Source organism: Sciurus vulgaris (genome assembly GCF_902686455.1).
Source record: "Sciurus vulgaris genome assembly, chromosome: 8".
Lineage (NCBI taxonomy): Eukaryota > Metazoa > Chordata > Mammalia > Rodentia > Sciuridae > Sciurus > Sciurus vulgaris.
In genome coordinates this window covers 93,414,809-93,429,796 of record NC_136468.1, presented here as the reverse complement: position 1 = coordinate 93,429,796, position 14,988 = coordinate 93,414,809, and the positions used below count along the sequence as shown (strand labels likewise).

Genomic DNA, 14,988 nt, shown 5'->3' with positions numbered 1-14,988 from the left:
GAAATTTAGGCTCTAAAAGGCTCTCCTTTCACTCAAATTTTAGTACCGTTCTTTTTTTCCACTTCACTTTCTTGGATCAAAACATAAAGGAATCAGTGTCCAGAGTCAAGTTTTATATGCCTGAAACTTGTTGCCATCCTTAGTTTCTTCATTCATAAACTTTGCTTCAAAGACTAAAACTCCCATTCCTCTTTTTAAATAGATTCCTGCTCTCAGCCCCAGTGGCCACTGGCAAGAACTTTTATTTCCCAATGGATGAGAGAGACTTTCATCTTCTTGGTCATAGTTGGGATGAGGTGCCTGTGGTCATCTACACACTCGGACACACGACTGTCCTGTGGCCGCTTCACCGGAAGCTCCTGACTCCCAACACCTGTTGAATCCTTGGCTTTGTAGTTGCACTGCATGGTACACCTGGCCAGATGGTCCTGGAACTTCTCCAACTCACTGGTCACCAAGGCCTGGGCTTGAGCCAGAGGCTCATGGCTGTGCTCAATACACTGGTGCACCTGCTGCATGGAAGCCTGGCTGTTGTCACAGCAGCTGGCGCTGAGCCTGAACATGAGACCCTGCATCTTCCAGATGTTCTTCCTCTCCACACTTTTCACCATGGAGCCCACCGCCTCCTGTACCCGGAGCAGCTACACCTCCACCATGGAGACCCTGCACTCGATTTTTTGTTTTATATATATTTTTTGTAGTGCTGGGGATTAAACCCAGGGCCTCATGCTTTCAAAGCAAGCACTCTACCAACTGAGCTAAATCTCCTGCTCAGAGCCTCACTAAGTTGCTGAGGCTGGCCTTGAACTGCCTCCATGTTTTAGTCAGCTTTTTTGCTGCTGTGACTAAAAGACCTGAAAAGAACAATGTTAGAGGATGAAAAATTTATTTGGAGCTCACAGTTTCAGAGGTCACATTCCACAGAGAGCCAGTCCCATTCCTCAGGGCTTGAGGTGTGGCAGAACATCATGGCGGCCAGTTGCGGTGCTGCACGCCTATAATCCCGGCGGCTTGGGAGGCTGAGGCAGGAGGATTGCAAAACCAGCCTCAGCAATTTAGCCAGGTCTTAAGTAACTCAGTGAGAACTTGTCTCTAAATAAAATATTTAAAAAGGGCTGAGGATGTGGCTCAGTGGTTAACATCCCTGGGTTCAATCCCCAGTACCAAAACAAAAACAAAAACAAAACAAACAAAATTATGGTGGAAGAGTATGGCATGGAGTGAAGCAGTTCACAAGATGGCCAGGAAGCAGAGAGAGACTCAACATATAAACCCCAGAGGCACGCCCCCACTGCCCACCTGCTCCAGCTACATCCTACCTGCCTTCATTTACCATCCAGTTATGATGACAACCTTAAACTAATGAGTAAATTCATCCTCTGACAGCCCAATCATTTTACCTCTAAACCTTTCATTGTCTCACACGTGAGCTTTTGGGGGACACCTCCCGTTCAAACCATAACACTCAGCCTCCTGAGTACTGCGATTACAGGCATGCGCTACCATGTCCTGCTTATCATTTTTTTGAAGGGAAATTTTTGGTAGTCACAAAACTTGCCATTCACCCTTGATTACTAATGCAGGATCTGATGCACATGGGTAGGTAATCAAGAGGGTATTTTGATTTGAGGCTTTGTAGTTAGGGATTTATTTATTACAAGAGCTCTCAATTGCCTTTTTCCTGAAATTCAAGTACACAAAATTAGGAAGAGATTCCATTTTGCAGGGATGGACGTCGGAACTTCGCCATTGCATCCTGGATACAGAGCGCGCTGATGTGTGCTGGAACATTAGAGGCCAGGTCGGGTGAATGGTTTTCTTGTGATCTGAAACAAAAGAATTTCTTATGTCCTCAAATGACAAGGTTGAACGATATCCTTTATTTTCTGCCCTTTGTGACCAGACAGCTGCTATTGAGGTGAGTGAGACCCCATCTTAAAACAAAAATCTGATGCTATCAAGGTGGAGTTGGTGTCAGATCCCACAAGCAGGGGGCTCAGTCCCACATGACTACCTCCAATTCAAATGACAATGGGAAAACCTGGACCTTTGTACTTCTGACCAACTGGTTAGAAGTTGGGTGTTTCCGTGACCTCTGCTTAGTGTTCCACAATTTGCTAGAATTTCTAGGGCACTGATGAAGACTGCCCTTTGGTCAAATCTTTTTTTTTTTTTTTTTTTGCCGTGCTGGGGATTGAACCCAGGGCCTTGTGCTTGCGAGGCAAACACTCTACCAACTGAGCTACCTCCCCAGGCCGTGGTCAAATCTTTAGTCAGGCTCCTCTGAGTCCTCTGCTTGATGAAGCCTGAGTTCGAGTCTCCCTCTCCGTTCACCTTGAATCCTGTTCGTGCAAGAGTTCTGGCCTTTTCCACAATGAGGTCTGATATTTCAACTGGTACAGATATTGTGTAGCACCCTCCTTCCCTGAAATGACAAGATTGTAAATTATTATATTATGAAGTGATAAATAAGACAGAATAACTTTATCGTGGTGTTGTGGCCCATGCCTGTAGTCTCAGGCATTTGGCAGACAGAGGTGGGTGGATTGTCCGAGTCCAGGAGTGTGAGACTGGCCTGAGCATCACAGTGAGATCCTATCTCAAAACAAGAAAAAAAGAGGAAAAAAAAAAAAAAATAGGCAGAATGGCTTTAATTTAATTGACTTAAGAAATAGAAAGTGTATTGAAATAGCACACATCTGTTCATCCAGAGCTACCATAAAGCAAGCGTGAAGCCAGCCCTGGAACTGCACATGTGTTCACATTTACATAACTGACGAAGGATTAGTATTGAGAATAGGCAAAGAATTTCTACAAATAAGACAGAGTACCTTATAATACAATGGGTGAAAAACGTGAGCAAAGCCCTTCACAGAAGAGGAAATGGGAACAATCAATAACCACTTGAAAAAGTGTCCAATTTCTTAGAAATTAGGGAAATACAATTTAGCTACAAGGTATTCTTTAATTCCCACCCGAAGTGCTGGTGAGGTTAAAGAGCATATCCCAGGGTACAAGTGATCCTGGTACTGCCTCGCGGGATAGGTGGTCACGTGTTCTGCTCTTCTTCCCTTTAAGAGGTTGAGTCTTTCCTTCTTGCACCAGGGCTGGCCTTGGTTTGGCCAATAGAATGCAGCAGAAGTGACATTCTGGGACTTCCAAGCTAGGTCAGAATAAGCCAGCACCCTGTTCTTGGGGCCCAGCCACCATGTTGTCGGGAATCCCATGTGGCCCAGGCGGTGTCTCCTTGCCAGCTAGGACCCAAGAGCAGCCACGTTGCGGACACTGGAGGTTGAATCCTCCAGTTCAGTTGAACCTCAGTGAATTCAGTGAATAATGCTGCTGGGAGCAGATGAATCATCCCTGCTAGTCTCCGCCCAAACAGTGGATCCTTGAACAAAATAAATGACCATTATTGTTTTAGTTTTTTTCCCCTCCTTTCACATTATTTAAAAAAAAAAAAATTGTAGTTGTATATGGACAACATGCCTTTATTTTATTTATTTTTATGTGACATTGAGAATCAAGCCCAGTATCTCACACATGCTAGGCAAAAAGTGCCTTGCCACTGGGCCACAGCTCCAGCCTCACATTATTATTTTAAGCTTAGTTTAAAAAAAAAATTTAGCTGTAGATGGATACAGTACCTTTATTTATTTTCATGCCGTGCTGAGGATCAAACCCAGTGCCTCACGACGTGTGCTAGACAAAGGCTCAACCACTGAGCCACAACCCCAGCCCCAAGTTGTTTTTTTTTTTGCGGTGTTGGGGATTGAACCCAGGGCCTTGTGCTTGCGAGGCAGGCACTCTACCAACTGAGCTATCTCCCTAGCCCCCAAGTTTAGTTTTTTAAAAACAATTTTTATGGTATAATTATGGCATCATTTACATACCATAAAATTCATTCGAGTGAATGATTTTTAGTACATTTGAAAAGTTGAGCAACCATCACCAGAACTTTGGAACACTTCCATCATCCAATTAAGAGCCTCTATTAAAAAGCAACAATAGGCTGGGGAGATAGCTCAGCTGGTAGAGTGCTTGCCTCGCAATCACAAGGCCCTGAGTTCGATTCCCCAGTATCGCAAAAAAAAAAAAAAAAAAAAAAAAAAAAGCGACAATAGGAGTTGGCGAGGATGTGGGGAAAAAAGTACACTCATACATTGCTGGTGGGGCTGCAAATTAGCGCAGCCACTCTGGAAAGCAGTATGGAGATTCCTTAGAAAACTTGGAATGGACCCTCCATTTGACCCAGCTATCCCACTCCTTGGCCTATACCCAAAGGACTTAAAATCAGCATACTACAGAGATACAGCCACATTAATGTTCATAGCTGCTCAATTCACAATAGCTAGATTGTGGAACCAACCTAGATGCCCTTCAATTGATGAATGGATAAAGAAACTGTGGCATATATATATATACACATACAATGGAATATTACTTGACCATAAAGAATGATAAAATTATGGCATTTGCAGGCAAATGGATGCAGTTGGAGAATATCATGCTAAGTGAGATAAGCCAATCTCAAAAAACCAAAGGACAAATGATCTCGCTGATAAGTGGATGATGACATATAATGGGGGGTGGGAGGGGTTAGCGTTAGGGTTAGGGTTAGGTTTAGGGTTAGGGTTAGGGAGGGGGGCAAGAATGGAGGAAGGAAGGACTGTATGGAGGGAAAAGAGGGGTGGGGGGTGGGGGGAAAGGGGGAAAATTGCAGAATGAATCAAACAACATTGCCCTGTGTAAATTTATGATTACACGAATGGTACGCCTTGACTCCATGTACAGAGAATCAAAATGTATCCCATTTGTTTACAATAAAAAAAAAAAAAGAGCCTCTATTAAGGGCTGGGGAGATAGCTCAGCTGGTAGAGTGCTAAGGCCCCGAGTTCGATCCCCAGTACTGCAAAAAAAAAAAAAAAAAAAAAAAAAACGCGCCTCTGTTAAGCCACCTGTTTGGGGAGGCATCGTTAGGCAGTGGCAGAGGACAGAAGCCTTACAAAGGTGAAGATGTGCACTCACTCTGGCTTGGCAGTTCTATTGCTAGTCTGAACCCTAGTGAATCTCTTGCACGCATGCATCAGGAGACACGCAGGAGACACGCACAAGAATGATCATAGCAACCTCACTTGTAATAGCTAATTCGACTTGAGAAGGGAGGCCAAATAAGAGTTCATGAAAAGTGAGTGTAGAAATACATTGCAGGTCTGGAGAGTTCTCAGGAAATTTGTAATGGAACCAACATTTGACCCAGTTCTCCCACTCCTCAGTATATACCCAAAGACTTAAAGTCAGCATACTACAGTGATGTGGCCATGTCAGTGTTTATAGCAGCTCAATTCACAATAGCTAAGCTATGGAACCAACCTAGGTGCCCTTCAACAGATGAATGGATAAAGAAAACGTGGTATATACACACAATGGAATATTACTCAGCCATAAAGAAAAATGAAATTACTGCTTTTGCCAGTAAATAGATGGATCTGAAGACACTGTGCTAAGTGAAATAAACCAAAATCAAAGGTCAAATGTTCTCTCTGATATGTGGATACTAACATACAGTAAGTGGGGGAAGAAAGAAGTTTATTGGGTTAGACAAAGGGGAATGAAAGAAAGGGAGGGGGGATGGTAATAGGAAAGATGATAAATTGGACATAACTTTCCTTAGATTCACATAGGAATACATGACCAGTGTAACTCCATATCATGTACAACCACAAGAATGGGAAGTTATACTCCATGTATGTATGTCAAAATACATTCTACTGTCATGTATGTCTTAAAGAAAAGAGAAAAATACATTGCAGCATATTCATATAATGGAATGCTTTGTAGTACCAAAAATAATGAATAGCTAGACAAAGCAACATGATTTAAAAACTTAAATGGGCCAATAAAGTAGGTCAACAGGTTATATATATACATGCATATATCTGTATACGTATGTATGCATGTATATATTCAAGATTCAACTTGCATGATATTAAAAAATCTGAAAAAAAAACCTGAAAATAATGTGTAGAAGGGAAATATGTAATAAAATTTAAGAAAAATGGGGATGAGAGACACCATCTTCAGTTGGATAGTGGATTGTTACTACTTCCTATACCCTATGCATTGAACATTCTTTTAAATCTTTTTTCCCCCCAGTGTTGAGGATTGAACCCGGGTCCTCGTGTATGCTAGGTAAGCATTCTATTACTGAGCTATATCCCCAGCTCATTGTCAATTGTTAATTTAAAGAATTAAAAATAACAGTAAAGCAGCAGGGGGTGGCGGTCTGTAATCTCAGCAACTCAGGAGTCTGAGCAGGAGACTCACAAGTTTGAGGCCAACCTGGGCAACTCAGCAAGTCTCTGTTTCATAATAAAAATTAAAAGGGCTGGGGATGGAGCTCAGTGGTAGAGCTCCCCTAGAACAAATGTGTATTCAGGATCAACCACATCAGACACAGCACTAGTTCGAGTATGCGCAGTTCACAGTCCTTCCTGTCTGGTCCTTTCTCTTCTAACTACAGGGACTCATGCTGTTCTCTGCATGCTCCTTATTTCTGCTTGTGGACAGTGACCCTTTCTCTTCCGGTATCATGAAACATCTCCCTTCTTCCCCAGTTACACATCAGAACTCACTGTCCCTTTATCTCACGCTTACTAAGTGCTTCCAAGGGCCAGGCCCTGGTCCAGGCCCTGAGGATGCGCAGTGAATAAAACAGACACAGCCCCTGTTCACATCCTTGGGGAAGATAACAATGGGCAAACATGAAGGCAAATGCACCTCTGATGTAGGCATCCTCTCTTTTAGACTCACTAACGGGAAAACCTGTGGTTCAGAGAGATTAGGGAATAGCAAATGTGGGTGCTGGAGGCTCCAGTTTATGGGTCCCAACTTGTTAACTAGAAGGCCCTGAGCAAATGTAAAGAGAGAGATTATTGTTGACAATGTATAGAGAAATGAAAGCACACGTGTCTTTTTGCAATTTTCATTTGTCAGTTTTCTAGAAGGACATAACTGAAAACTCTAGGCCATATTCCTTCCCTTGGCCATACCTACCTAACACCAGAAATAAATTTTGAACATGTTAGATACATCTTATGTGTATAACTTGATTTTTTAAAAAATATATTTTAGATGTTGATAGACCTTTATTTTTTTCATTTATTTATATGTGGTGCTGAGAATGGAACCCAGTGCCTCACACATGCCAGGCAAGTGCTCTACCTCTGAGCCACCACCCCAGCCCTAAACTTGATTTTTTTTTTTTTTTTTAGTAGTCGATGGACACAATTGGCGTGACCAGACTCTCGGGTCTGGCGAGGGCAAAGGGGGATTGGAAAATAGACACAGATCTTGAAGATTAAGCTGGGATCAGGTGGAGCCTGATCTCTTTTGGAGATGCAGGTCTAAAGAGTTACACCAGCAATTTTTATTTATATATGTCTCCTTATCAGGTTAAAGACGATGCAACCATTATTCTTTGTATTCTGGAAAGTTACAGAAACTAGGACATCCTATGTAGCTCTTTCATAGTAGCAATCGACAGTTGCAAAGTGCAATGTTAGGAGCTTTGTGTAGCTCTCAAGAAAATCTATTGTTTAAAGTTACTGTTAGGCGGGCAGTTACTGGAGAAGCAGAGCTGGTGAAACATTGTGGTTGTCTAGCATAAGGATTCCTTTCTTCCTGGGAGCCGTGTGCCTGAGATCAAGGTCAAAACTGATAGGGCTCTTGCACAGAGCCTCCTCATGCAGGGCACCACCACGGCAGCTAGGCATCCCGTGCCCTTGCACAGAAACATTCCCAGGAACTGGGCATGCCACAGTCATGAGGGCATCAGAGACTCCTGATGTCAGAAACTGCTCTTGCATCCTCCATCACCGCTCTCAACACACAATGCCTTTATTTATTTTATTTAGGGCTGAGGATCAAACCCAGAGCCTCACACGTGTGAGATGAGTGCTCTACCACTGAGCCACAACCCCAGACCATTGATTTTGACTTTTTATACCTATATAACCACCTAGGTCATGTGGAATAGTTGATTTAATTAATATAGGCTTATCACTGAAATATATCACAGTTTGAAAGAGGATTAAAGCATCTTTTTGTTCCCAAAGAAAATGAATTTATATTTCTTTTCTAAATGTTTTGGCCTTTGAAGTTGGTGGGAATGTAATTGTACCTTCCAAGAACCTGATGGAAAGTATTTCGTAAGCTCGATGCTGGAAAGACAGCCATGTCATCTGACACCATCCTCCTCACATACAGGACCCCAAATAAGTCCTCCTCTGGCTTGTTTCTGCCCCTTCTCACTCTGTTTCTTCATTTTTTTTTTTTTTTTTTAAATACCAGAAAATGAACCCAGGGATGTTTAACCACTGAGCCACATCCCAGCCCTTTTTAATTTTTAAGACAGGGTCTCACTAAGTTGCCTAGGGCCTGGCTAAGTTGCTGAGATTGGCTTTGAACTTGCAATCCTCCAGCCTCAGCGTCCCGAGCTGCTGGGGTTACAGGTGTTCATCACCGTGCCCAGCTGTTCTTCATCCTTGAAGTATCGCCAAGCTTGTCTCACAGGGTGGAGTAGGAGGCTGCTTTCTCCTCCTGGCGGTTCCTTCTGGCTGTTCATTTTCAGCTCTCCTCTGGTCACACCCCACCCCTTCCCAGAGGTTCACTCACACTGACCTGCGTCTCAGACCATGAAGCCACCATCTGGTGGGGACTGACAATCGGCTCTTATCTTTACTACCTGTACCTGAAATCTTCACTTAAGCAGCTCAAATACCACCTCCTCCAGGAAGACTTCTCTGATTGTCTCAGTAGAAAGGACTGCCATGACACTTCACCACTGGACCTCCCAACACACTCATCGCTCTCTTTAGGTCACGTATTGATGCTGGTGTCTCCTTTCTGGATCCAGGCAACACCGCATGCGTGGTAGGTGGGTCTGTGACTGGGTGGATCTGTGCTCACTTCTGCTGGGGCTTCAGAGATAGCAGCCATCCTCTCAGGGTCAGCTTGTGAGTTAGCACGTTCTTCAGCTGGTTGTGGGGAGCATTTTGGGTCTGTGCCCGAGGGTTTGATCCTGCACTTTGGCAGACCATACTCTGGATTCCTGGTGAGCTGCCTTGGCGAGCTAAGGCACGGCTCCCATGAACAGCACTGTCCATGTGGGAGATTCACGTGGGCTTCTCCATGAACGACACTAGACACTTCTGACAGCCTGCCCTTCCAGGGAGAGCAGTCCCAGGGTTAACTCAGCAATTTAAAAGGACCAAAAAAACATGTTCCAGCCAGAAGAATGGTGACTAGTTGTCCTTCTTTTCTGACAAGCCCCAAAAGAAAATTCTAAAGATTAATTTCAGATGTTCAAAAGAATGGAATTAATTGCACTGAAACGTTGAGCCTCAATATGAGGAATTTGTCACTATTGGAAAAACACACCTGAAAGATTGTCATACATAAGATTTAAAAATTCCAGTCCTGCTGGCTTGTGGTTTTAGTGATCATAAAGTGGGTGACACATAAAATACTCAATTCATCTTTGTCTTGAAACTCTACCTGGGACTTTCCATCCTGCAGGCATTTAGTGAGAGAGAATGATGTATCAGGGGCACGAGGCTTTGGTTTCTAAATGGATAATCTTGCACAAAGAACCAATTCAGGACACAGTAGCCAGGGACAGTGTAACTGAACCTGTCCTGAAGCTTCTAGGAAGTGCTTCTCCATGACTGTTTTCTGGGGCAGGTGAAAAGACTACTCACAAATTCTCCACTGTTCTGCTTCCGACTTCAGCACTTCCCAGAGCAAGTACAAGTTCTTCTGTTAAAATGTATCAGGAGAAAAAAAAAAATCCATAGGTTAGACTGCATATAAATGAAAATCCTGGTGTTACTTGCAGATGGACTTTCATTTTATTTTTAAAAGATTTTTCCATGTTTTAATGTTCATATAGTTAGGCATTTAAAAAAATAGAATGAAAGCCCATCTATCTTCATATTTAGGATTTTAAATTGTTTTGCCTTTTCTCTACAGACTGCATTTTGATTCATTGAACACAAATGGGGTACATCATTTCATTTCTATGCAGATGAGCTTTTAGCACATACAAACTACACTCTGCTTTTAAAATGATGAGGGGCTCGGTTGTGGCTCAGTGGTAGAACACTTGCCTGGCATGTGTGAGGCCCTGGGTTCGATACTCAGCACCACATATAATAAAAGATCCATTGACAACTAAAATAATATTTTTAAAAAAGGGCTGGGGATGTGGTTTGATGGTTAAGCACTCCTGGGTTCAATCCCTGGTACCCTAAATAAATAAAGATTGAAAAAAAAAATATGACGAAAAAGCGAGCTCTCTCCCAGTCTGAACATATCAGCACCGTGGCAGCGCCATGCGGCCCTGGGGCTCCACTCTACCAGAGTGACTGAAGCAGATGCTCAAGTGCCCACCTGGCCCCGGCACCCCACAGCCTCAATCACCTGACAGGGACTTTTCATGACCACCACCCTGCCCTCCTGAGCTAACCTCCAGCAAAAGCAGAAGGCAATGTTCTCACAGTGACTTTTTGAATTTTTTCTTTTTTAGTTGTAGATGGACACAATAACTTTATTTATATGTGGTGCTGAGAATCAAACCCAGTGCCTCACACACGCCAGGCAAGTGCTCTACCACTGAGCCACAACCCCAGCCCAAGGGGCTGGTTTTTGACCCAAGGCTGTGGCACGAGTTTTGTTCTTGGGCTTATCGTGTTTGAGGCACATATGATCAAAAGTGGGAGGAAAGCTGTGGGACTGGGCCAGTGAGGCAGGGACAGGGGTGGTGGCTGAGTTCAGAGGTCAGCTGAAACACCTAAGTGTACAGCTAGGGTAGGTGGAGGCAGTGGGGCGAGCTCCTGAATGAGTTTTCTAAAATACCACTTGGCCCTGGGGAAACTCCCTGTTCCCTCTTAGACGGAGTTCACTCTCAACAGGCCGGCGGGCTCTCCTCGCTCTGACCCAGCCTCGTCTTCTGGCCTTATAGTCCTGGGGCCCTTCATATCTCTTCATTTCTTTGACTCCCACTTCACCCCTAAAGCTCTCAGCCTTTAGGTACTGGCTTAGGCTCCCAGGGGAAGAGGTACCTATTTGTCCCTGTCAAACAGTTGGCCCCCAAGGTATGTTGGCTCAGCACCCTGGCTCACAACCCAGCATATTCTACCCTCTGTCCGGACTGCCCATCTTGGACCAGCAAGCTCATGGGGGTCAGGAACTGTGCATGTGCCATGTAGCATGTGTGGTATACAGTAGGCACTCACATAATCCACAAGGAAGTCAAGGCTTAAAATACAGTGTGAGGGATTCAGGTTAGCGTTAAGAGTGACTTGCAGTGCAAACAGCTAAAGACTGTAAATCTTTACAGTCTGGGGGGTCACTCTGAGTCTCTGGGGCAGGGTTAAATGTCCTTGGGGTTTGTGGCTGCCCGGGACTGTTCTGGAAGCACTGGACATTTATGTAATTGTTAGAATGGTGGGGACAAATAGGTAACTTATCCCGAGATCAGGCAATGCTCTGCTCACGTCCTGTAACAACATGAGAATATGGACAAATTAAATAAGTAAATCTTAGTTGATATTATTACTATACTCTGACACTGTGCTTTTCCCACATTTTGGGAATAAACAGCAGCAAAATTTCTGTTCATGTAGCAAAAAATTTTTTACTTATTTATTTTTTTATGGGGTGCTGAGGATCGAACCCAGTGGCTCACATGCTAGGGAAGTACTCTACCACTGAGCCGTAACCACAGCCCTAAAAAATTTTTGACCTGTAATCTACACCACTCAAGAAAGAGACCTCCAGGAGATAAAGCCCTAAATGAGAAAGGCAAAACTGAAAACTTCTGGAAGATTGCAGAGGATATTCTCAGAACCTTGAGGTCAAGAAGATTTTTTGAATATGATAAAAAAATTCCTAAACCTAAGTAAATAAATTTGACTACATTAAGAACCCTATCCACCAGAAGATACCACCAATGAAGATGAGTCACAGAATGAGACACTAGTGACACACATAAATTGACAGTATCCAGAAGACACACACTTCATACATGCACTTTCATGCTTGTGTGTGCTAATAGTTCTGGTTTTGTCATTTCTAAAATGCTATTGAAACTCAATCCCCAATGCAATAATAGTATGAAGAGGTGTGGCCTTCAGGTGACTGGATTAGATGCCCTTATGAAAGGGCTTGACAGGGAGTTTAGTCCCCTTTTCACCTCTGGTCACTTGTGCCATGTGAGGACACAGTGTTCCTCCCCTCCGAAGGATGCAGCAAAAAGGTGTCACCTTTTAAGAGGGAACTAGCTTTCTCCAGAAGTTGAATCTGCCAGTGCTTTGATTTTGGACTCTTGGCTTCCGGAACTGAGGAATAAGTTTCTGTTCTGTAAATTAGCCAGTCTCAGATATTTTGCACTTTCAGCAAATACTAAGGTTGGGGCTGATGTAAACAGCAGTTTATATATATATATATATATATATATATATATATATATATATATATATATATATGAACAGCAGATATATGTGGGGGTGTATATAAACTCATGCATATGAGAAATAGAAAATCTAATACAAAAATGGACAGATAACTTCAAGTGTTTTGCAAAAGTGTAAATCTAAATGGATGAAAAGTCTCCAACCTTAGTAGTACTCAGGGAAATGTGAGTTAAGACCTACAATGAAATACCACTAGACTGGCAAAAATTTAAAAGTCTGATGACACCAAGGGATGGAAACAACGTGGACAATGGGAATTCTACTCTGCTGGGTGGAAATGAAAAGCAAGCTGGCATTAACTGAAGTTGAAGGTATGCATCTTCCCAGTTGTGCAGTTCTCCTCCTACATTTATACCCTAGAGAATGGTCAAGGGCAGAGGGACGTGCGCACTAGCATGGGCAGAGCAGCCCTGGCTGTTCCCATCAGCCCCAACCTGGAAGCAGCTGACTGGATCCAGGTGGCAGAGCTGTACACTGGAACAGAATTAGAAAATGAGAGAATGCTCTCAAGACCCCAAATTCAACAGAAGACATGATGCAAGTGGTGCGATTCCATCAAAACCAGGCAAAACTGGACTCTGTCCTTTGGAACACATACATGGGAACCATTACCACAGAAGTCAGAATGCCAAGTGAATGATTTGGAGGGAGAGGAATGATTTAGACAGTAGGTGGGCTTTTTAGGTGTTTGCAATATCCTCCTTAACTGGGTTGTGCTTGCATGAATTTTTGCTTTTTATTTATTGTACTGTATGTATATTTCATGCTTAAGTTGCCCTACTGACTATAAATCTCGAAGACTGGGAAGCACTTTATTTAGGCTCAATAAATGCCAAATCTACGATTCACTGTAGCTGGAAAGACTAACGAGGGAGAGAGGCTGGAGCTGGGTCTTTGACTAACACGTAGAGCAGGATTTCTCCATAACACCTCACCAACAACTATAAGGGGGGAAAAGCAATGACAATGGCGGGAGCCAAGGCTTCGGTTGGCCCGGGGGCTTGTGCAGTTGGGCATCAGTGCAGAAGCTACAAAATTAAGTCCAGGTTCCCACACTAGGCACTCACGGTTCACCACACAGGAACTGGTGCCTTTTCATTAGCAGCAAAGTTGCTTCAGGGCCAGCAAGCAGTTTCTAACTCTTCATTATGGAAATTGCCAGACACATAAAAAAAGCAATGTACCCCTCACTGAACCTCAGTCATGACCAACATTTCATCAAGTGGCTTTTGTCATTTTTCCATGGTTCCAGTTCACATCTGTGTGTTCCAGGAGTGTAGCCCAATCCACTGAAGGATAAAACACACATCTATAAATGTTAGAGGGCTATTTTTTTTTTTTTTTGCAGTACTGGTAATTGAATGCAGGGGTTCTTTACCACTGAGAGCCATCCCCAGCCTATTTTATTTTGACATAGGGTTTCAAGTTAGCAAAGTTGGTCTCAAACTTGAGATCCTCCTGCCTCAGCCTTCCAAGTTGCTGGGATTACAGGTGTGTACCACCAAGCCCAGTGAGTCCTAGTTTTTGTGTCACATTGGGATGCCCAAAGTCTGGTGTTCACAGGATCAAGAACAAAGAACACATCCACCTGATCTGCTGCCCCACTTATCTATCCAACTCTGTGATTATGCACAGTGTGTCTGCACACACCAGGTGAGGATTTGCTGATGGTTAAGTTGGACAGGTCACTTTTCCACCATGTGCTTCCCCAACCCTACTAGATTATCTCAAGTCCTTCAAGAAGTGCTTCTTGGAAAAATGCGTTCCAAGATCATGCTCCTTCTAGATGTTACCAGATTCAGTAACTGTAACTCCTATCATAACAGGACAAAGAACAGGCAGCGCTTACCTGGGTAGTGATGGGGACCCAATCTGGGTAGGTCATCAGGACAGGGATGGAGATGCCAGCAGGGAAACTCTACTGTCTTTAAGTCCTCGCATCAGCTCCAGGGCTCATGGTCTATGTCAAAGAACACTGGCCGCTTTGACTTAACCCTGCACCATCACTCAGAGAAGCACACATTCCCAGGGGAAAAGGACCTCTGCTCCTTCCACGAAGCACACCCAAAGCCCCAGTTCGTAGAAGAGTTGTAAGAGAACTACAGTACATGGACATGTATATGAGGATGTGCTAGGAGTTCTTAGAGAAAATGTTGAGGGCTGTTTTGAAGCGTACCAGTCCAGGTGGAAAAGTGGGCTGCCTCAGGACAGTGTCCCACTCCCCCGGGGCTGTCAGTGATATAATGTGTCATAAGGAAAGACTGACCTCTTTTGTACTTTGTGCAGCACCAACCACTCAGGGTTCTGCAGAAGCTATGGGGCTCTTTCTGTGGAGGTCACCACCTGGAAAGCGGAGGTGCCCCTGTGAGCGATATCAGAATGAGGCATTCAGTGGGCAGTGAGTCCTTTGGATATCTGTGTGCTGGTTTGTTAGTAAATGAAGCTGGTACTG

General features: G+C 43.7%; 1 protein-coding gene and 1 pseudogene across 2 annotated transcripts; both read right to left on the bottom strand.

Moving 5' to 3' along the window:
• LOC306667939 (protein FAM136A-like) lies at positions 1-1,520 on the bottom strand (annotated as a pseudogene). Its single transcript has one exon. The product of its transcript is annotated as a protein FAM136A-like (transcript).
• A 114-nt stretch (positions 1,521-1,634) lies between these two features.
• Positions 1,635-14,936, bottom strand: LOC306668704 (uncharacterized protein). Its single transcript, XM_079152376.1, has 5 exons — positions 14,803-14,936; positions 14,386-14,496; positions 9,762-9,819; positions 2,335-2,425; positions 1,635-1,826 (listed from the first exon to the last, which is right to left on the bottom strand). Exons 2-5 carry the CDS (start codon positions 14,419-14,421, stop codon positions 1,703-1,705), a joined length of 309 nt encoding a protein of 102 aa, XP_079008502.1. The 5' UTR covers positions 14,422-14,496; positions 14,803-14,936; the 3' UTR covers positions 1,635-1,702.
• Between the last annotated feature and the right edge of the window lie 52 nt (positions 14,937-14,988).

Excerpts from the sequence above, each read along its gene's own strand:
- LOC306668704 (XM_079152376.1), bottom strand. The coding sequence starts at position 14,421 with ATGACCTACCCAGATTGGGTCCCCATCACTACCCAG. Across the intron at positions 9,820-14,385 it reads GGGTCCCCATCACTACCCAG|AAGAACTTGTACTTGCTCTG; the intron begins GTAAGCGCTGCC and ends ACATTTTAACAG. Across the intron at positions 1,827-2,334 it reads TTGCACGAACAGGATTCAAG|ATCACAAGAAAACCATTCAC; the intron begins GTGAACGGAGAG and ends CTTTTGTTTCAG.